At 37.7% G+C, this 23,596-nt stretch overlaps 2 protein-coding genes across 3 annotated transcripts in view; one reads left to right on the forward strand and one right to left on the reverse strand.

Annotated features, from left to right (window-relative positions):
• Positions 1 to 12,731, forward strand: part of FANCM (FA complementation group M) — a 68,829-nt gene extending 56,098 nt beyond the window's left edge. The window contains exons 20-23 of the mRNA XM_003263747.3: positions 151 to 714; positions 7,996 to 8,371; positions 10,476 to 10,767; positions 11,719 to 12,731. Coding sequence (XP_003263795.1) covers positions 151 to 714; positions 7,996 to 8,371; positions 10,476 to 10,767; positions 11,719 to 11,857 — 1,371 coding nt within the window. The 3' untranslated portion in view covers positions 11,858 to 12,731. The remainder of the gene's footprint in view (positions 1 to 150; positions 715 to 7,995; positions 8,372 to 10,475; positions 10,768 to 11,718) is intronic.
• A 2,312-nt stretch (positions 12,732 to 15,043) lies between these two features.
• MIS18BP1 (MIS18 binding protein 1) overlaps positions 15,044 to 23,596 on the reverse strand; it is a 53,078-nt gene continuing 44,525 nt past the window's right edge. For both annotated transcript variants that reach the window (XM_003263749.2, XM_030813901.1), the window contains 4 exons: positions 22,010 to 22,158; positions 17,903 to 17,990; positions 16,253 to 16,310; positions 15,044 to 16,066 (listed from right to left, as the gene is read on the reverse strand). In XM_003263749.2, coding sequence (XP_003263797.2) covers positions 15,963 to 16,066; positions 16,253 to 16,310; positions 17,903 to 17,990; positions 22,010 to 22,158 — 399 coding nt within the window. In that variant the 3' untranslated portion in view covers positions 15,044 to 15,962. The remainder of the gene's footprint in view (positions 16,067 to 16,252; positions 16,311 to 17,902; positions 17,991 to 22,009; positions 22,159 to 23,596) is intronic.

The raw sequence follows: 23,596 nt of genomic DNA on the forward strand, positions 1-23,596 counted from the left end.
AGAATGTACTTAGTATATGTTAGTTGAGTAAGTAGCTGAATTAATAAAGTAAGTTAAACATAATGCAGATTTCATGTGCTTAGAAGTATATTTTAAATACCTGTTAATTGTCTGAAATGAATGTAAAACATTCTTGTGTTTTTATTGTAGATTCCTGAACAAGATGAAACCTACTTAGAGGATAGTTTTTGTGTTGATGAAGAGGAGTCTTGCAAAGGCCAATCAAGTGAAGAAGAAGTTTGTGTTGATTTTAACTTAATAACTGATGATTGCTTTGCAAATAGGAGTAAAAAGTATAAAACCCGACGTGCAGTAATGCTAAAACAAATGATGGAACAAAATTGTGCACATTCAAAAAAGAAATTATCCAGAATTATTTTACCAGATGATTCAAGTGAGGAGGAGAACAATGTAAATGATAAAAGAGAATCTAATATTGCGGTTAACCCAAGCGCTGTTAAGAAGAACAAACAACAGGACTATTGTTTAAATTCAGTGCCTTCTGGATCTTCTCTGCAGTCCAAGGTGCCTTCTAGTCCAAGAGTTAATCCATTAGCAAAGCAGAGCAAACAGACATCACTGAATTTAAAGGATACAATTTCCGAAGTCTCAGACTTCAAACCTCAGAATCATAATGAAGTCCAGTCTACCACACCACCCTTCACCACTGTTGATTCACAGAAAGACTGTAGAAAATTTCCAGTTCCACAGAAGGTATGGATCAAAGAAAGGAAAAATGTCTTTAGATGGTTACCAGAAGTTTTTCTTTTTCTTTCTTGTGTGTGTGTTTTGTATTAAATAACTAGGTAAAATTAAAATTAACAAAAAAATTTTGCAGAAAATGTCTTCAAACAAGAAGACAGTACACAAAATTATATGTGCAATTCACAGGATGCTCAGGTTTTAATTTTTTAAATATGTTTATGTTTTGTTAACACTATGTAAGGAAACTTGATAATTTTATTAAAAGGATGTGGGAAAATAGGGCTTTCTGCAAGGCAAAATTAATGGAAATTATGTCTTCAGAGTTAGTTCCCTGGCCAAGTACGGTGGCTCATGCCTGTAATCCCAGCACTCTGGGAGGCCGAGGCAGGTGGATCACTTGAGGTCAGGAGTTCAAGACTAGCCTGGCCAACATGATGAAATCCCGTCTCTACTAAAAACACAAAAATCAGCCGGGAGTGGTTGCGTATCCCTGTAGTCCCATCTACTTGGGAGGTTGAGGTAGGAGAATCGCTTAAACCCGGGAGGCAGAGGTTGCAGTCAGCCGAGATCGTGCCATTGCACCCCAGCCTGGGTGACAGAGCAAGACTCCATCTCAAAAAAAAAAAAAAAAAAAAAAAAGAACTAGAACTAGTTCCCAGATTAACTTCTCTTCTTCTCAGAAGGCTTCGGGTATGTAAGTCTCTTTTTATTGGGTAAAGGAATTTGGGAGTACCACGTCTCAAAAAAAACCCCAAAAAACTAGAACTAGTTCCCAGGTTAACTTTTCTCCTTCTCAGAAGGCTTCAGGTGTGTAAGTCTCTTTTTATTGGGTAAAGGAATTTGGGAGTACCAACTGGTTTCCTTCTTAAAGTTTTCTTCCATTTCCTTCCAGAATGGCTGCTAAGTAGTCCAGTTTTACTTTCTCCCTATTGTGCTATTTCTAGAAGAATCACTGTAAAACTCTTTCCCGTTTTTAAGGGTTTATAGTTACAGTAATTTGGCTAAATAGGAGTTAAAGAAATAATAGTAGGAACTATATATATTGATTCATTATTTGCTTAACTAGGAGTGAGACTGAAAATAGACTTAGTAAAAATTAATACTTTTTAGAATTGACAAATAATTGTATGTATTTATCAAGTATAACATGTTTTGAAATGTGTATACATTGTGGAATGGCTAGATCCAGCTAATTAACATATGTATTACCTCAAATACTTATCATTTTTTGGTTGAGAACACTTAAGATTTACTCTTTCAGTGATTTTCAAGATAAAATACCTTGTAATTAACTATAGTCTTCTTGTCTGAAATTTTGTATTATTTGACCCAACACCCTCCGCCCTAACCTTAACCCCCTTACTAACCACTATTCTGCTCTCTGCTTCTGCTTCTCTTTATCCCCAAGATGTTTCATCATACTCTGCCTCAGCCACGTGCTTGACAGTGTCCGCACAGTGGTCCTCATGTTTGTGTTTCTCGTTGCAAATTGTCCCCAGTTTTTTTTTTTTTCTTTGTCGTAGTTATTTCTTCAAGGCATTGTTAAGAAAAGATTGACTACATTCAGTCTTTATAATAGACTGGAGAACAAGACAGTACTTAATTTCTTTGAGTTTCAATATCCTCATCTATAGTATAGAGATTAAAATCCCAGGATGAGTTCTCATTGTGTCGCCTAGGCTGGAGTACAGTGACTATCCACAGGTGCGATCATAGCTCACTGCTGACTTGAACTCCTGGGCTCATGTGATCCTCCTTCCTCAGCCTTCTTAGTAGCTGGGACTATAGACATGCAACACCATGCCTGGCAAGATTATTGTTTTTGTATAATTCCTTATAATTGGGTTCTGTTATTTGAGAATTATTGTGTTCCTTTGGAAGTATCTTGTCTTTGCTTTTTCATATATGACATGTCCTTATGTTGATTTCTACACATGTAGTGGGACATTCAGCTCATCAAGTTTTATGGAGTAATTTCCCAGGGAAAGACTTATTTGTATGAAGGGGTGTTAGGGTGTCAGTTTGGTGGGGTGTGTTGGCCTTGGTTGTAGGTGGATACAGTAGTGTAGTTTCTGTGTGGTTTCTTCAGCTGTAATTCACACTAGTGACATTTGCGAGTGTCTCAGTATCCTAGGCTTTTCTCGACAAGGCAGAGTCCCTCCTGACCCTGGGCTAAGCCTGTCTGGGCAGTGGAGATGAGGCTACAGAGGTTGGGTGCCTCCACACTGCCCTTCTTGGCTTCTCATCACCACAGATGCCTGTTCACCCCCACACCACACTCCAGTGCTCTTTACTTTGAAAAGAAAAATAAGCACTGGTAAGCACTAACACTGTAAGCAATATTTCTACTTTGGTATGTCCTAACTAAAAAATAGATATAGGATATTGATACTTTGAAGAGGACTATGAAAAGGGATCAGTAGGTCTTAATGGAAAAAGTTTTAAGTTTTCTACTATTATTGAATAAAATTACACATAGTATGATTCTTATCACTTGAAATTAGGAGGGGAAAGAATTTTTTGAGGTAAATTTGAGAAGACCTAAAACAGACTACACTGACAAAAATCTTCACAGATTAAAAATACTAATATTTGCATTGTCATGTATATTACAAACAGTATTCCTTGTCTTTTGTTTGCTTTTTTGTTTTGTGTTTAGTGTTTCTTGCTGTATGAAATATAACTTCTTTATGCAGCCTAGACTTTGTTTTTTGTACTTCCTGACCTTGTTGTCATGTTTAGAAAGCCATACTCTAAGATAACTAAGTACTTCCACTGTTGTCTTCTAGTTCTTTAGTGGCCGTTTCCTCCTTCATTATATTTATTATTCATTTTTTAAAATTAAATATTAAATATATTTTAGTGGTAATTTCTGAATAATTGGGATGTTGATCTTAGTCTAGGATGTTAAAAGATAGAAAGTCCACCTTAAGTTACGATGTGGAAAGGTGGAGGGAGTATTGCTCCCATCCTTACTATAACAAAGAGCCAGTCATCCGCAAAATCATGTTTTCTTGAAACCATTACAGAGCTAAGGTTGTAGGGCAAACAATTAGGCTGATATTTAAGGAAAAACAGGCCCCTCCAATGAAAAGCTTGCTCATTCATGGCAATCACTGGACACTATAAAATCTGGTAAAAATAATTCAGCTGACCAGGGGCAGTGGCTTACGCCTATAATCCCAGCACTTTGGGAGGCCGAGGCAGGCGGATTGCTTGAGGTCAGGAGTTTGATACCAGCCTGGCCAACACGGTGAAACTCCGTCGCTACTAAAAATACAAAAAATTAGCCAGATGTGGTGGCACATGCCTGTAGCCCCAGCTATTCAGGAGGCTGCGCCAGGAGAATTGCCTGAAGCTGGGAGGGAGAGGTTGCAGTGAGCCAAGATTGCGCCACTGCACTCCAGCCTGTGCAACATAGCGAGACTCCGTCTCAAAAAAAAAGAAAAACAAAAACAACAAAAAAATTAGTCTGGCATGCTGGTGCATACCTGTAGTCCCAGCTACTCAGCATGCTAAGGTGGAAGGATCACCTGACCCTGGGAGGCTGAGGTTGCAGTGAGCTGTGTTCATGCCACTGCACTCCAGCCTGGGCAACAAAATGAGACTCTGTCTAAAAAAAAAAATTAAAAAAAAAAATTTCAGCTAAAAGGCTAGTGAATTGCAAAAGGCAATGGACTAGCATGAAAGTTTAGAACCCCTGGGAGTTGTAGACACAATGGGGAATTTATAGCCGCTCATGGGCTTTTCTTCACACACTCATCAGGCATTCACAAAAAAGACTGAGAATGAGAAAAACGCTTTTTCCTAGTACAGTCGTTGGGGAAGAGACAAGCAATTACTGTGGAAAAGGAACCATGCCTCACCTTGTTCCTTCCCTGTTTCCCCTATGGAACAAAAAGCTTTAAGCTACTGGGGGAAGAGCAGCAAACTCTATTGTCCTTAGAGCTTAGGTGAAGACCACAGATCCGGAAGGAACCAAGAAAATACCCTCTATAACTGGGAGAAGGGCAGGAAAACATCTTAAGCCTAGACAATTAGAGGTCTCTAATAACTGGGAGGGAGAGTAAGATCACTGAGAAATTCCTACCTTCGAGACCTAGGGACACAAGTCCTGCCCAAGACTATGGCTGAACCAGGACAACAGAAAACACTAATTCCACACTCCTGGTGCTCCCTCCCACCAGGCTAGCAAACACCAAGTAACTAGAGCAATCTGCTGACACAAGTGTGGGAAGAGAACATCTTGCCAAATCCAAAGTCATGAAGATTTTCCTGTATGTTTCCTTGTAAGAGTTTTATGGTTTTAATTCTTCAGGGTATACCTTTGATTCATTTTGAGCTAACTTTTGTTAATGATATAAAATCCAGCTTTTGTTGTTGGTGGTGCATGGCTATGTTGCTTAAAATCAGTTGACCATATATGTGAGCGTTTATTTCTAGGCTCTCAATTCTTTGGCATATGTCTTTTTCTATGCCAGTACCACACTGTCTTGATTCCTGTAGCTTTATAGAAGTTTTGAAGTTGGTAAGTCTGAGTTTTCTAACTTTGTTTTTTTTTTAAGATTGTTTTAGATATTCAGAGTCCCTTGAAATACATGAAATTTAGTGTGAGTTTTCCCATTTCTGCAATGTATGCTTTTGGAATTTTGAAAGAGATTGTGTTGATTATACTACCCATAGATTATTTTGGGTAGTATTGTCATCTTAATAATGTTAAATTTTTCAATGCATGAAAATGGGATGTCTTTTTATTTATTTTGTTCATGGTCCCAAATTAAAATCTACAAAAGAATTTATATTCAGCAAATTCCAGGCCAGGCATGGTGGCTCACGCCTGTAATCCCAGCACTTTGGGAGGCTGAGGTGGGTGGATCACCTGAGGCCAGGAGCTCAAGACCAGCCTGGCCAACACAGTGAAACCCCATCTCTACTAAAAATATAAAAATTATCCAAGTGTCGTGGCAGGTGCCTGTAATCCCAGCTACTCGGGAGGCTGAGGCAGGAGAATGGCTTGAACCAGGTAGGCAGAGGTTGCAGTGAGCTGAGACTGCACCATTGCACTCCAGCCTGGGTGCCAAGAGCAAAACTCCGTCTCAAAACAAAGACAAAAACAAAAAAAAAATTCCAGTTTTATTTTTGTGCCCTTCACTGTTTCCTTGCTTGTACAAAGGTAATAATTAAAAATATCTATATACTTCGGTTTGTTTTTACATTGTTTGAAATATATAATTAGGTACTTTTATATTTTTAATCTTCCTTAGATAAGTAGTAAAATACAATACATACTTTATCCCATCTTGATTTTTTTTACTTAAAACTGTATCCTCAGGTTCACTCAATAGTAATATACAGATATATATTCCTCATTACTTTGTGCAGCTGCATACACCATTGTATGATTATGTAATAATTTATTCAACATTTCCATATTGATGCATATGTGGGTTGTTTCTCATCTTTCGTTCTTATAATAAATAGCCATGTTTGTATCCTCTTAAATGTTGCTGGTGTAACTTTGGGATTAATTTCTTGGAGCTGCTGTAAAAAGTAAATGCATATGTAATGTTGCCAGATATTGCTAACTTCTCTATAGGTTGTACCTTTTTTTTTTTTTTTTTTTTTTTTGAGGCAGAGTCTCGCTCTGTCGCCCAGGCTGGAGTGCAGTGGTGTGATCTCGGCTCACTGCGAACTCCGCCTCCCACGCCCAGATAATTTTTGTATTTTTAGTAGAGACGGGGTTTCACCATGTTGGCCAGGCTGGTCTCGAACTGCTGACCTCAAGTGATCCACTCGTCTCAGCCACCCAAAGTGCTGGGATTACAGGTGTGAGCTACTGCTGTATCATATTTTTATTACTACCAGCGCTGTAAAAGAATTTCTGATTTCTCCAGAACCTCATTAACAGAGAATATTGTCAACCTAGTGAGAGATGGCGTGTCATATAGTTTCAAATTTGTGTTTTTCTTTCCATAGCAAAGTTGAAAGCATCTTTTTTCTTTCAGTTTCATACATTCATATAGCTCGTAACAGCCATTTGCATTTCTTTTTTGAGGGCACATTTTATTACTTGCTTAAGGTTTTTGTGGATCACACAGGTATCATGTATTCTGGCTACAAGCCTACATGAGGGCTGGAGGGCCAGTATGTAGATACCAGTTCTGAGATTTTCCCTCTCTACCGGATATTAACATTGAGAACTACTTTTTCCTTTCTGCTTTTATGGAGTAGGTTTATTTTTTATTTGCGCTTATAATGAACGTTTAACCATTTTTGGGGACAGAGGTTCGGACATCTAGCACTGATGTTTCCCATGCCCTGTGCCTCTGGGAAAAGAGGAGCTCATGGTTCACAGGATTTGGCAGATTACTTTGGAAAGGAAAGCTGGGTATGTTCTGGCTTAAGTGACTTCCAAGGCCGGGCGCGGTGGCTCACGCTTGTAATCCCAGCACTTTGGGAGGCCGAGGCGGGCGGATCACGAGGTCAGGAGATCGAGACCACGGTGAAACCCCGTCTCTACTAACAATACAAAAAACTAGCCGGGCGTGGTGGCGGGCGCCTGTAGTCCCAGCTACTTGGAGAGGCTGAGGCAGGAGAATGGCGCGAACCCGGGAGGCGGAGCTTGCAGTGAGCCGAGATCGCGCCACTGCACTCCAGCCTGGGCGACAGAGCGAGAGACTCCGCCTCAAAAAAAAAAAAAAAAAAAAAAAAAAAAAAAAGTGACTTCCAAAATTCTCACTTCCATGTTGTTTTTGACCTCGGTGCATTCCTTACTTTCTGGTCAGACCAGTTATGTATTTCTAAATATTTTTTACACACATGTTAGTTTTTTAAAACTTAACAGGTTTAGTTGTTTTCAGCTGGAGATGCTTTCTGGTTATCTAATCTTCCTATTATTTTTCAAAAATATCTTGTCTAGTTTCCTTATTCTTCACGATGAACTCTAATCTGCCGTAAGGTTATTTCACCTTCCATTCATTTGTTTTTTTTCTCTAGGCTAAAAATTATAATTTTCTTTTTTAACACTTCTTTCCTTTCCTGTTCATTTTTAGACTTTCTGCTGTTTCTTTACATCCTATTGTTCTTAGCTTTTGTTGTTAATTATAGCTTTACAATTTTTTGAGGTGTAATTATAGTGACTTATGTGTTTCTTCATTTGTTGTCACTTTGGTCAAATTGAAGGAAGAAAACTGGACATTCTCCGTAAGGAGAATCAACTTCAGGTGTGAGACGTTTGTGGCACTTTTATGTATTTAACCTGAATGTGACCAGTGTTTTCCACTTTTTCAGGATGGTAGTGCTTCGGAGGATTCTAGCACTTCAGGGGCATCCTGTTCCAAGTCAAGACCACGTTTAGCTGGGACACATACTTCTCTTAGACTTCCACAGGAAGGAAAAGGAACGTGTATTCTTGTAGGTGGTCATGAAATCACTTCTGGATTAGAAGTAATTTCTTCCCTAAGAGCAATTCATGGGTTGCAAGTAGAAGTTTGTCCTCTTAATGGCTGTGATTACATCGTGAGTAACCGCATGGTGGTGGAAAGGAGGTCTCAGTCTGAGTTGTTAAATAGTGTCAATAAGAGCAAGTTCATTGAGCAGATCCAGCACCTGCAGAGTATGTTTGAAAGAATATGTGTGATTGTGGAAAAGGACAGAGAAAAAACAGGTTTGTATTTTTAAATGTCTTTGTTTATAAGACTGTAAAGGAACTTTACGGTTAACTTAGTTTGTTCTTCTATTATTAGGATGTGGGAAACTCTTAAAATATAAACACCTGACTGGTGAATGTCATTTCATATTTTCATACAACCATAATGGCTTTCATTAGTCATTGTATTTAAATGCAGCTTATGAGAACTGAAGGGTTGGAAATTGAAGGCAAGTCTGCCAAACCTAAGACTTTTTCAGGAACCCAGGAACAATGAGGGCCTTAACTAAGGCAGCAATGGGGAGGAGAATTAGTATTCGGAAGATGTTTAAGGAGTCAGGATTAGCAAGAGTTGGTGGGAGGAGTTGAGAATTATTGAGTTGACCAACTTCTTGGTTATTGGGCAGTTAAGTAGTGGTACTGTTTATTGTGATTATGAATATAAGGGAAGCAACAGATATGAGGGACAAGGGAAGTTCAATTTTGAACACGTTAAGATCGAGTTCTCAATGAGTCACTGAAGTGGGTGCCTAGGATGCATTTGGAAGTGCAGGATTGGAGCGTCAGGTAGAAGATTTCTGCAGTAATTATTTAATTGTATGGCGAGCCCTCAAGAACAGTAAAAAGATCATGAGATGTGGAATCAGAAGACACACCGATTACTGGTTTCTCTATGTGACATTGCACTGACAAATCACTCCCTCTGAGGAACTGATAATACACTTGTTCTACTCATCTTGTGATATTATGAGAACTAAGTAAAATCATGTACGTGAAAGCCACTGCAGAAGAATTGAAGAATTATACTTTTGGTAATAGTGTAGTTTATGTAAAACATTGGTGTGGGAATTGGGCAGCCTTTTCATCCCCATTTTGTCATTGGTGAACCGTGTGGCCTTAGATAAGTCATTTTATCTTTTGGTTACCCAATTTTTTTTTCTGTTTTTTTCTGAGACAGAGTCTCACTTTGTCGCCCAGGCTGGAGTGCAGTGGCACGATCTCAGCTCACTGCAACCTCCGCCTCCCGGGTTCAAGCAATTCTTCTGCCTCAGCCTCCTGAGTAGCTGGGATTACAGGCATGTGCCACCATGCCCAGCTAATTTTTGTATTTTTAGTAGAGACGGTGTTTCACCATGTTGATCAGGCTGATCTCGAACTCCTGAACTCAGGTGAACTGCCTGCCTTGGCCTTCCAAAGTGCTGGAGTTACAGGCATGAACCACCATGCCCAGCCTTCTTTTTTTTTTTTTTTTTTTTTGAGATGAAGTCTTGCTCTGCGGCCCAGGCTGGAGTGCAGTGGTGCAATCTCGGCTCACTGCAACCTCTGCCTCCTGGGTTCAAGTGATTCTCCTGCCTCAGCCTCCTGAGTAGCTGGGACTACAGGCGCACCCCACCACGCTCAGCTAAATTTTTTAAATATTTTTTGTAGAGACGAGGTTTCACCATGTTGGCCAGGTTGGTCTCGATCTCTTGACCTCGTGATCTGCCTGCCTCAGCCTCCCAAAGTGCTGGGATTACATGTTTGAGCCACCAGCCTTCTTTTTAATTTGAAAAGTCAGGGATAAAGGAAATAGATTTGGAATAGACAGGAAGGTAACATGGCAAAGGTTATAGAAAAGTATCGGGGGCCATAATAGGGAATACCAATAAAAGGATTTAAGTAGAATATGGAATAGAAAGTGAACAAGAAAGGATAGGGAAGTAATTGGCAAGATGACGTTAAAATGGATGTACAGGGTATTTGTTGAGTTATTCTTTGGAATAAATAACTAAGATAATTTTATATCACTTAAACCAGTACTTAATGCGCCCTTCATCAGAGCTAGAATGAAAAATTAGAGATGAGTAATACAGTCTTGGCCTTCAGGAGTGAATTATCTAGGAATATAAGCTCTTCCTTATTCACCTTTCTATGTTGATTCCAGCTCAAGGCGCTCATAGTTATCCCTATTTTCTTTCTCAGATACTTGAGAAACATTAGTTGTAGGGTTTTTCATTAGCAGAATGTGGCACTAGTTTGCTCAGTGGTGTAGATCTTGGGATTTTAGTAAAATACAGTATGTTAATGATTCTAGTTAATATTAGTTACTGAAGTTTCTGTTTCCCTAAATATAAATATTTAGGAGACACATCAAGGACGTTTAGGAGAACAAAGAGCTATGACAGCCTGCTGACTACCTTAATTGGCGCTGGAATCCGAATTCTTTTCAGTTCCTGCCAAGAAGAAACTGCAGATTTGCTAAAGGAACTGTCTTTAGTGGAACAAAGAAAGAATGTTGGTATTCATGTTCCAACAGTGGTGAATAGTAATAAAAGTGAGGCACTCCAGTTTTATTTAAGTATTCCCAATGTAAGTTATATAACTGCATTAAATATGTGTCACCAGTTTTCATCTGTGAAAAGGATGGCTAACAGGTATGTCTGTTGTAATATTTTTAAATGATTACTTTTAAAAGATTCTTAAAAGCATTCCACAGAAGTTTAATGTTAAAAAAATTTAAGCGGCATCGTGCTTGTTAGATTATTTTATTCAGTAAACATTTTTTGCCTGCCAACATATATTAGTTACTGTATGAAGCTACGGGACATTAATTGAAAAAAATAAAAAAGAAAAAATAGATGTAGGGATTTCCTTTGAGAAGCTTAGAGCTCTGTGGAGAGACAATAAATAGCAGTTACATTTGACCTTGCAGTCTAACATTTCTGGGCTGTTCAGTTCTGTAACAAGAAAAATGAGTATTTTACTAGTTGTGATCACTATATTGCTTGAAGAGGGAGATTTTAGAATGTAGTTCATTTTAATTAAAGGCCTACATCAGATACTGTCTTAGCTCATGCTGCAATGATAAAATACCACAAACTGGGTAATTTATAAACAACAGAAATTTATTTCTGCCAGTTCTGGATACTGCAAGTCTGAGATCATAGCTGGGTTCTCGAGAGAGCTTTCTACGCAGTCACAGACTACTGCCTTCTCACTGTATCCTCACGTGGCAGAAATAGAGCTAGCTAGCTCTTTGACCTCTTCTTAAAAGTGCACGAGGATATCCACCTTTATCAACTAATTCTCAAAGTTGCCACTTCCAAATACCATCACATTGGGATTACAGCTTCAACATATGAATTTTGGGCAACACAAAAACATTCAGTTCATTGAAGATGTTGAAATTGTTATTCTAGATAATTTTAAGGAAAGGAAACAAGTAGCTGTTTTATCCAAACTAATGTTCAAGACATATCAGCTGGACGGATGCTTGAGGTGATCTCCTTAAAGGCTCCTGTGTTTGGTGTTCTTTAGGTTTAAATATTAAATTTTATAAAAGCCAAAAGTCCTAGTGTAATGATTTTGTCTCATTTATTTTTCAGCTCACTTCAAGAAATCTCCATGTATGCACAAGTAACTCATGAGAAGGCTGAGGAGATCTATAGATATATTCACTATGTATTTGACATACAAATGTTACCAAATGATCTTAACCAAGATAGACTGAAATCTGATGCATAATCAAGCTGCTCAAGATGGGGTTTTCAAAGACCTCTCACGATATTAAATGCACTTCATTAATCATTGCTGTTTTGTGATTATGTTTATTTGTAAATAAGAGAATATTTTATTTAAATATTTTATATTGTGTACATTTTTATTTATATAGATTATATAAATTATTTAAAAAGAAAAATCTGATGTTCAGTGATCATTTTGACTAGATTATGAAACTAATTTTTTTATTAAATAAAACAAGGTTTATTAAAAGTGTTACTAAGGATAGTTTAAGAAAGTAAAAGCTAAGCTAGAGATATACTTTGGAATGTTTCCCGAAATTAAAGTTGCACTGTTGTGATAAATAGTAAAGTTGACATGTCTATGACTACAGCCAACTTGTTGATTTTCTATGTGTAGATAGTATACTTTAAGTGTACTGATTCTAAATACATGTACTTGGTAAGGTGTGGGTGATGGGTGGCTTGTGAGATAAATGACCCAGTAACTAGGAAAGTAGAAAACTTAATGTTTGTCTGACCCAAGGTGTGTCCCAGTTAAGTACTGTCAAATCTATTAATATGAACTCTGATATGGTTTGGCTGTGTCCCCAACCAAAATCTCATCTTGACTTGTAATCTGAATTATAATCCCCATATGGTGGGGAGGGGCCTCCTGGAACGTGATTAGATCATGGGGGCGGTTCCCCCATGCTGTTCTAGTGATAGTTCTCAGAGGATCTGATGGTTTTATAAGCTTTTCCTCTGTTCACTCTGCAGTTCTCTCGCCTGCTGCCATGTGGAAAAGGAAACGTTTGCCTCCCCTCCACCATGACTGTAAGTTCCTGAGGCCTCCCCAGCCATGCAGGACTGTGAGTCAAACATCTTTTCCTTATAAATTACCCAGTCTTGGGTTATTTCTTCATAGCAGTGTGAGAATGGACTAATACAAAGTCCCAGCTACATTACTCTTTTTTGTTGCTGAAATATATTCAAAGTGGTATATTGGTTTGGACTTAGAAGTTTCTTTTTAACATAAATTACTGAATGCAGGCCCATTATGTTGACCCCATTATATTTACCGTTTTGATCCATTCTGTTGTCTGTGATGGCATTAAGAAGGCTTTGCTTGGGGCCGGGGGCCGGGGGCCGTGGCTCACGCCTGTAATCCCAGCACTTGGGGAGGCCGAGGCGGGCGGATCACGAGGTCGGGAGATCAAGAGCATCCTGGCTAATACGATGAAACCCCGTCCCGTCTCTACTAAAAATATAAAAAAATTAGCCGGGCGTGGTGGCAGGCACCTGTAGTCCCAGCGGGAGGCTGAGGCAGGAGAATGGCATGAATCCGGGAGGCGGAGCTTCCAGTGAGCTCAGATCGCGCCACTGCACTCCAGCCTGGGCGATAGAGCCAGACTCTATCTCAAAAACAAAACAAAAACACAAACAAAAAAAGAAGGCTTTGCTTGTATCTGCAATATATATGACATCTTTTTTCTAGTCAGTCTAATACTAAAGCAGCTTTTAATTACTTGAGTCCTTTATTCTCGGCCGCATTTTTACCCCTATTACATTGTTGGGTAGTTGAACCAGCCTCACCGCAGAGCTCTCCTCACCTTAAATCTGGCAGGGACTTCAGCGCTCATGTAATTCAAATCACTTCTCTTTCCTTTCTTACCAAATGATAAAAGTGATGCCCAGAAACAAGTGACTTATTCAAGTTTAGACTGGCAAATCTAGAAGCAGAACCCAGAAACTAGGTATCATTCTCTTTCACTCTATGGTGTTGATAAAAGGGGACAAAAAAGTTAACTCTAATTGTTTAGCCCCTTTGAGATAGTATCAACTCTCAATTTGTATGAAAGCAGCTGACTTCTTATGTATGCTGCTCAATAATTCTGTCAAAACCACAGAGAGGAAACACTGTAAGTTATTGCCTAGTGTGCAGTTATCAATTTATTATAACTGGACTTTTTATTTCTCCTTTAGTAGTGAGCACAATGCTAAGCTGTGACAGGAGGAGAAAAGGAGCCTCTTTCTCATTCCACTGTGCTACATCTTCATGCATCACGCTCCTGCTACATTGTCAGCAGGGCCTGTGGGTAGGGACATCTGGTGGTGCTTTACCCCAGCTGCATGCCAGAATCATGCAGTCCCTCAACCTCACACAGAGATACCACCACATGCTCAGACTCAGCTGTGTGTGCACCCATCAGACAAAAAGAAATTACATAAATTAACATGGTGTTAGACATAACCTAGAGGATTTCATTTATTTATGCTTGCTGTATGGAGAGCTCTATCCATATTTAGGCTTGCAATAGCCTCCTCCTATACCTTCAGTGGCAGCCATTAACCATTGATTATCCATCTTATTATTTAAGTCCTTAAGGTCTTTTTTCTTTTCCACTTTTAAGTCTCCTTTGGGGGTTACTTACCTTAAACCTTATTATTAGTTCATCTTATGACCTGATAGAAATAGGACAAACCAGGTACCTGGCAGGTGGGATACCTTAGAATAGGGAAGGCGCTGAAGTTCTGATAGGGATATATGGGCAGTAGGGGTCAGACTCTTGGTTTGAGTCAAGTTTATGCCATTTCAATTACCTTTTTACTTTTTGTTAAGGGATTTAACCACTTTCTTAACTCCTAAAACACTATCCATTAACTTCAAGCAGTATAGCATTAAATCAAATATTGGCAACTCAAGTTCTACAACAGCATTTATTTTGGCCACTCCAAAATAACCCTTTATTTTGATCCATCCTATATCCACCAAGGGTCTTTATGGCAGAAATAATCATGGTAGTTCAAAGAATTATCTTAGTCCAATTGCACTGTTCTTTTTACAGTGTTTCCATGAGTCCTATAATTATATAACTGCTGATTATTACTATTTTATTTACTTATTTATTTTAAAAGAAGGAGTCTTTCTGTTGCCCAGGCTAGGGTGCAGTTGCTAGTTGCAGGCATGATCATAGCACACTTCAGCCTTGAACTCCTGGGCTCAAGCTATCGTCCTTCCTCAGCCTCCCAGGTAGTTGAGACTACAGATAGATGACACCATGCCTGCTCTGGCTAAAACACTTAAGAAACAAGAAAATGTTATTAATCATTTTTTTTTTTTTTTGAGGAAACTTAAACAGGACCAGTCGTGATTTGTTTTTATTTCTATCATCCAGTAATTAGTAACAAACAAAAAACAAGAAACAAATACTATAAAAGCAAACTAACTTTATTTGAATAATCTAAATAGAGAACAAGGTAGGTGAATGTGTAGCCAGAGGGAAAATATCCTATGTCAAGTTTCAAAACATAACAAGCGAAAATGTTTATTTCTAAAAGAAATTTCAGTGAAAGAAAAAGGATGTTTATTATGACATAATATATTGATTCCTAATGGTGGATCTATTAACTGTTTGTCTAATCTAGTCAAAATATTTAAGCTGTTTCTGCATATGTAAATAAGGCTTAAAAATTAATTAGAGAACAAAATCTGTTCTCTAATTTTACCTAGTAAAATAATGGCAAAGCAATAAACTAAATTTACATAGGTTTCATAGATATGCCTATCACAAGTTTAAAATAAAAACAAGCAGGAGAGAAGCATGTCAACAATGTGTAATTTAATTCCAACAATGTGTAATTTAAACATTAGGCTTGGATAACAACTGGTAACAGATCCTACTCTGGCTTGGATAACAACTGGTAACAAATGCTAACTTAAAAGTTTTCATGAATTCAATAGCTACCAATACAACCTCTGTCATCCTCACCTTCTCTTACTTAAATGGTAGCAAAATTTTCTTGAAATAAAAAAAAATCTGTTTGGGAAATGATTTTCTTAAAGTAAACAGACTTGGATGCTTATTAAAAAATTATCTATATATATTTTAATATGGAAAAACAAATTTACAGATATCTACACGAGCAAAAACAATTTTCTTTACATTTTTAGTAAGCTGCAGCAATGAGGACATTTTACTTTGAACACAAACACATGAAACCTTCAAAAAAGTCCACATTTTCATAGGAAGCTACTTTACAAAGAAAATACATGTACTCCAGTTGAAAATACAAACACACTGTCTGCTTTATGGTAAAAATCCCAGGAATCATATTTCCTCATTTTACTATGCAGAATCAGAGTTTGAAAAATAATAATCTTTCTCTTCTTCATCTAAAGATTCCACAGCATTAGTGAAAAGTTTTCCAATACCAGAGTTTTCTCCTAAATCTGTAAAGAGAAGTTTAATAAAAAGATAATAAATTTCTGAAAGTACTTTCAATAAAACTGAAAAAAACTATAAGGAATAAAATGCTAAGTCTGTCCACTTGAGAGCAATTAATTTTAATACCATTTAAATAAAGAACCTACCTTATAATAGAACTGAGCCACAAAAGAAAGCTGTAAGTATATTACCTGTGTTAAATGGGGTTTTCCTTCTTGGTGTTGGAGTTGTTGAGAAATCAGTTTCAACCTATAAAAGAATTACTATTAATAGCTAAATGGTACCTCCTGGTGAAGTCTACCTCAAATCTAGACAAAATTAAGCATGCTTATCCCCAGATTACTTTGAACATATGCCTATAACAACATTTAATCACATTATAATTATTTGTGAAATGCCTAATTCTCTTTTGGGTTTATCCAGGGCAAGAACCATGACTTACTCAATGTTGTTTCCCAGTGCTGGCAAACACTACTCTAAGAAATTATTATCAACTGATGCTACAGCAGTTAAAGGATAGTCTATGGGCCTCCAAAAGTTGCCAAAATGTACTAAGTAATTAAGTAATGAATATACTGGTTTAGTAAACTTAAAATATAAACACAATTTATCATGATTATATATAGTAATTATAACTACAATACTATACTATTATAGTAATTACTATACAGAATATTAATTACTGTATTACTTTTACCTACAGTCTGTTGTTATAACAGTACAATGTTTTGTACTAGCAGAATCTTAATTCTCCGTACTTGAAATTCTTGGCTAAAATGGTAATGTAAATGGCAAGTTTGAAGTACATGCTCACACACATTACAATGCTTATCAATTGGCCATGGCTGGCAATCCTTAAAAATCTTTTAAAAATAAAAAGTAACAGAACAGAAAATATAGTAGCCCCTATACTAAGAGTAAGTACTGTTTTAAGAAATTTTTGAGATACAAATTCATGCTCACAGACTGTGATATAAATGTATTTTTTTCCTGAGATGAGGTAAAACACTGCATTATATCATTTAGACTTGAAAATCATTTGGTAACATAAATCAATATAATCATGATCCCCATTGTCATACCACACATGAATAAAATGGTATTAGAAAGCTCAAGTAACTTGCTGAGTGTCATAAAGCAAGGGACTCAAGGGGGTTCTCATAAGTTACCATTCTCCAAGATTAGCTACTTACTTTGAGGAAATTTGAGATGAAATACTTTTTCCAGAATCCTAGTACTTATATATGATAATCAGTTATTGCAATTAAAATCAGAAAATTAAAAATTTAAAAAGTAATTCAAGGGGATAAAGGACTGTCCTAATCTTTTCTCTAAGGGATATAGATCATTCTATTAAGGCATCTTTCAGTTAAAAATTTTTCTGCAGTTGGATTTTAAATGTTAGAATGTAAAAAAATAAAAAATAAATAAAATTAAGTAGCTAAATCTGAAAAACACCTGAAACCATTTTAAAGCTACATAGAATTTGATGAAATTTCTTACTTTGTGAGAATTGTGACTCAGTCTGAATTATTCTTCAATCCTTTCTTTTGTGTTTTGCCTGAAATATCCTTCCCAGACCTGTGTATATTTTTCCCACCCTTCATTTCCCAAAAATCAAAGTTTTTACCCATTTTCCCCTTGCTCCAGTGTTTCACTCGATGCGATGCCATCTGTAACCCTACAGTACTTACGTGCTTACCTCATTCATGGCTTCATTATTATAACTTGTTACATTATAATCTCAGGGACAGGGACTGTTACATCACTTATAACCACCACAGTTTATCACATATTAAAGTTGTTTCATAGATATGTGTTGGATAAAGAAAAATACTTACTAATTTTTTCTTGATGTTGCCCCAGACAATACCACCATTACTTTTATGATACTTTTGCATACGAAAAACATATTTATCACAATCATTCCTGTTTGAATACGAAATAATTTTAAGTCAACAATATTTTTAAGTCAACTTAATAATTTTAAGTTAACTGTCATACTTTTAACCACAGGTTGAACAATTGCCTAAATTAATTTCAAATGTATTTCTTTTTTTGAAACAGGGTCTCACTCTTGTCGCCCAGGTTGGAGTGCAGTAACATAATGGCTCACTGCAGCCTCAACCTCCTGGGCTCAAGCGATCCTCCCAACTCAGCCTCCCAAGTAGCTTGGACTACAGGCATGCACCATCACGCCTGGCTAATCTTTGTATTTTTCTTAAGAGACAGGGTTTCGCCACATTGCCCAGGCTGGTCTCAAACTACTGAGCTCATCAAGCAGTCTGCCCTCTTGGGCCTCCCAAAGCGTTGGGATGACAGGCATGAGCCACCACACCCGACCTCAAACGTATTTCCATCTTTAAAAAGCACATTGTGTATTTTAAAGAGGACAATAAAATGTGCCTACGGAGATGGACAAAATGCTTAAATCAAACATTTTAAAGGAAATACTGAATAAGACTATTTTGGGAAATTACGCTTTGCTTACCGTTCATTGTACCGTCTATGCCCTTTCCGGTATCTTGCTGCCTCTCTTGGTTTTCCAAAACTCCCACTGAGACTTCTTGTCCTTGGACTCCCTTTTGCTATACCATTATCTCTCCTGTTCACTTCCTTCCCTATCCTGATTGAATCTCAGTTTATTCGCTTTAAAGATATGCCTGGTGACTGAAAACTCTCAATTTTTCCAACTGTGCTGGGTTTCCAATCCAGCTCATCAAGACTTTTATTTCTACAAAATTGTATCTTTCTTGAATTCCCCATACCAACCACCAAATTTTTTTTCTTTATTTCATTTCCTTTACCTTATCTCTTCCCTTACAAGTAAATATGCTTGACTCATAACTGAAGAGATGAAAAGCCAAGTAGAATGGTTTGTTTTTAATTCCCTAAACCCACAATTCCTAATCCCACTTATGACAGTAAATACCGGCTGAACACCCATTTCTATACTCTCTCTTGGCTCTAAGATCTTACATACCTGAGTATCCTCTGTTCTTTATGACTATTTGGGAACAACCTTAAAGGCATGACATGAAGACATGTGACTGTATTAAGATATTTATCTGAATCAAACACTGCTGTACAGCAATGAATAAACCTTGTCAGTTGTTAGCAAATTGCTTAACAAATGAAAAGGTGCGATCCCAGCACTTTGGGAGGCTGAGCCTGGTGGATTACCTGAGGTCAGGAGTTCAAGACCAGCCTGGGCAACATGGTGAAACCCCATCTCTACTAAAAATACAAAAATTAGCTGGGCATGGTGGCATGCGCCTGTAATCCCTGCTACTTGGGAGGCTGAGGCACGAGAATTGCCTGAACCCGGTAGATGGAGGTGGTAGTGAGCAGAGATTGCGCCACTGCTCTTCAACCTGAGCAACTGCATCTCAAAAACAAACAAAAAACAAATGAACAGGCCTAGCCAGTTGTTCAGGATCAGCAACTGGTTAAGTCTATTGTCAAACAGATGTCTTTGAAGACAAAGAGTTTTTCACTTCTGAAGTGATACAACTGTTTGATTACTTAAAACTGTTATGAAAAGTACGTCAATTACTAGAGCTAGTAAAGTCAAAGAGAGTGAAGAAGCCTAAGAAAATCATTTTTTTAAGAAAAAAGTATTAGACAATATAGATGCATAACATAAATGAATCTATCATATTTCCTTAATTGTAAAAGTGATACAAATGGACAGAAAATATCCCCCAAAACAAAAAACAAAAACCTACAGCCCACACTGGTGTCATTCTACAACCTAGAAATAATGGCTGGTGATGTGTAAGTTAAGAAATTTCCTTCCTTATGAATTTGTTACATAAAACTGAGATCATGTTGAATGTAGTTTTCCTAGCTTTTAAAAACTACTATCCACTGGACATTTTTCTGTCATTAAATTCTTGAAGACATGATTTGTTTCATATTCCATTTTATGGATAAATCTTAATTTATAACTTTCCTTATTTTTGGATGTTTTGGTCATTCTCAAACTTTCAGTATTATGTTTTATGATGAACATCTTTGTTCCAAATCTCATATTTCCTTAAAGTGTCTAATAAAATTCAACGGCCAAAAGGATGAAGTTTTTTTTGTTTTGTTTTGTTTTGTTTTTGATACGGAGTCTCGCACTGTCACCCGGGCTGGAGTGCAATGGCGTGATCTCAGCTCACTGCAACCTCTGCCTCCCAGGTTCACGCAATTCTCCTGCCTCAGCCTTCTGAGTAGCTAGGATTACAGACGCACACCACCACATCTGGCTAATTTTTTGTATTTTTAGTACAGATGGGGTTTCACTATGTTGGCCAGACTGGTCTTGAACTTTTGACCTCGTGATCCGTCGGCCTCAGCTTCCCAAAGTGCTGGGATTACAGGTGTGAGCTACCGCGCCCGGCCAAGGATGAATATTTTAAGGCTTTTGATGAATTGATCAAAGTGCTTATCAAAAAATTTGTCCAAAATAGTATTCTCAGTATGCTTTCCCCTGCAATAAATACTAAAAATAATTTTTAGATGCCTAGGAAAATTATATTTTTATCCAATAAGTGCTAATTAAAATTTTAGCAATTTAGCAAGCTTCCTGAGAGTACTGAATAGTTTTTTTCTCAGTCATTATTATCTTGCTTCTGCCTCTCACTCTGTAGAAATTGCTCTAAGATCAGCAATGGCCTCTTACTTGCCAAATGGAATAGCCTATTTTCAGGCCTCATTCTTACTACTTTCCATCTTTTTTTGGTGACATTTTATTGTTAGTCACCCCTACCTTTTTGTTAATTTTATTTATTTGTTTCAAATTGTTCTTGTATTCACATGGTTCAAAATTCAAAAGCCCCCCATTCCTTCCTCCAGCTACCTTAGTTCTCCCTAAAGATCACCAATGTTTTGGTTTCTTATGCATCCTTTTGGAAAGACTTAATCTAATAAAAGCAATTATACACAAACACACACACCCAAGTATATACATGTATGCATACACACATATAGCTTCTACATCAGCCTCCCTAGTAGCTAGGGCCACAGGCTTGCCCCACTGCATCCTGCCAACATTTTTGGTTTTTTTTTTTTTGCAGAAATGGGGTCTTCCTACGTTGCCCATGCTGGTCTTGAACTCCTGGGCACAAGTGATCCTCCCACCTCAGCCTCCCAAAGTGCTGGGATTACAGGCTTCAGCCACTGTGCCTGGCTCTTCATTCATTTCTATGACTATATAATGGACCAGAGTTCATTTAATTAGTCCCTACTGATAGATTTTTGAGGTACCGCCATTTAAACAATGCTACAATGAATAAGCTGTACATTCACAATTCTATAAGTAAAATTCCTAAGTCGAAGGGCATGTGCATTTATAATTTTGATACTTACAAATTGTTGCTGCAAAGATCGCACTAATTTACCTTCTCACTAGCAATGCACGAAAATTAACAATGCATTCCTTGCTAATTTGTAGGAATGCTGTATATATTATGGAAATTAGCCTTTTGCCTGTGACAAGTTGCATATATTCTTTTCTCAGGTTGTCTTTTGTTTGTAGTGGTTGGTACCAGGTAAAATTTGTTAAACATTTTTATATAGTTGACTTTATTCATGTTTTCATTAATGGCTTGTAGGTTTTATATTATAGTTAGACCATCACTAATCTGGTATTATAAAATAATTCTCCAAGGTTTCTTTAGTTTGTTTTTTTTGTTTGTTTTTTTTTTTTTTTAGTTTTTTACAAGTAAAACCTTGATCCATTTTGAATTGATCCAGAAGTAAATGTGGATTATATCACAATGCCATTTATTGAATAGCACCCCGATTTGATGAACTTGTCTATTCTTCTAGAAACTAAACATTCTTGATTTTTTAAATAATGACTCTTCCCATTACTGGCATCTGTGCTCCTCATGAAATGTTTAAATGTTCCTCACTACTCTGATACAGAGAATTAACATGTCATATGCATGAATATTTACCTATTTATAGAAGCTAGCATGCCAGGACTGACATGCTGACATTGAGGAGTTTTTACCAATGGAAAGATAACTGATGATGGAGTTGTTGGATTTTTGTCCATATTTGGCAGAATATCGTCATCATCTTCACTGTCCTGGAAACTTGGCAACTAGAAAACAAGTATTTATTATCAGCAGGCACCCCACAAAAGGTATTTTCTCATTATCACAAAACAGTTTTGGAGGACTGATAAGTTGGTTCTTCTTATAACTTTCCAAGTTAGATAATTAAGAACAGTAGTACGTAGAGAAGAGGCTAGAGGAACTCCATTTTAGATGCTAATTCACCATGCTGACTTCTGATTAAACCCGGACATGGAAATGCCTCTAAGATTTCTACCTCCATGTACTTACTGGAAATCTTGTCGTTAGGTCAAAACAACTTTGGTGTTATCGTAAACACATACTTACCATAAATCCGGCCCTTAGGCAAATTCCCTCTGGTATATAAACCCTGGGTCTGGGGGGATAACAGTGCACAAATCCACCATCTTGAGGCCACCCAAGAGATGGCTTCTGCTCAAAAGTCTCTATTAAATGTTTCTGAGAAACTGGATTTGTCACCCTCTTTATTCAGCCTGTAACCGGGTAGCGTGGCTTCAAACCATGTTTTAAAACTTTTTTCTTCCTTTCTCCCCAAGTTTGAGATATAACTTTGAGATAAACTGCATATGTGTTTCCATTCATCTTGAAATACAGCCTCAAAATGTGAACCTCCACTCCCTTTCTTTACCCATTCTATGCTCCCATGCCTTATGCACATGTTTACCTAGACGCTTTTTAAGTGCACACCATGCTCATTTATCTGGTCATGTATTTCCTTAGAAGCTTCAGGGGCCGGATCTTGGCACAAACCGGATACCTCCAGAATTCTCTCCCCAGTCAAGGCCAAAACTCACTCCCATCTAGAAATTTACTGCAAGATTTACTACAATTAATTTGTAACCTGGTTGAGCCCAGGATGGTGCCGGCCCCTTCACCAAATGGAATAATATTTCAAGATAAGCTGTTGGAGCAGATTGAGCCACCTGACACCGCCTAACCCCCTCCTCTCCTGCATTCCAAACCATTCTCTCTTTAAAAACTCCTATGTTCACTCCACAAATTGCAGACTGGAATTTTTGGAATTTCACCCACACTTCCCTTTGCTGGCACAGAAAATAAAACTATCACACCTTGCTCTTGTTATATTGGCTTCTTTTCACAAGCAGCGAGTAGTTGGACCCCTATTGCTGGTTACAATTTTTGGTGGCCCATACAGGGAGCCCTGTGTATTCACACAGGAGGCTCCAGACACCCCTATCTGATCTTCTGTTGGATGGGGCCATGGAGCCACCTGTGAGTGCCAGCTGCTCGTGGCTAGCTGACCCTGTAGAAAGAACATAAGGGGAACTTTCAGCAGCAGCCAAGGTGCCTTTGTCTTGCGGAACCTCCTTTTCTCTTTCTGTCACAGCGTCTGCTGCTTCCAAAGCTTCACTGATACAAAGAGAGTGTTACATTTTGAAGAAGTCGACAAATGTTGGAACTGGGTTAGCTGCTGTGCACCCA

This window comes from Nomascus leucogenys, chromosome 1a (genome assembly GCF_006542625.1).
Source record: "Nomascus leucogenys isolate Asia chromosome 1a, Asia_NLE_v1, whole genome shotgun sequence".
NCBI classification, from domain to species: Eukaryota; Metazoa; Chordata; class Mammalia; order Primates; family Hylobatidae; genus Nomascus; species Nomascus leucogenys.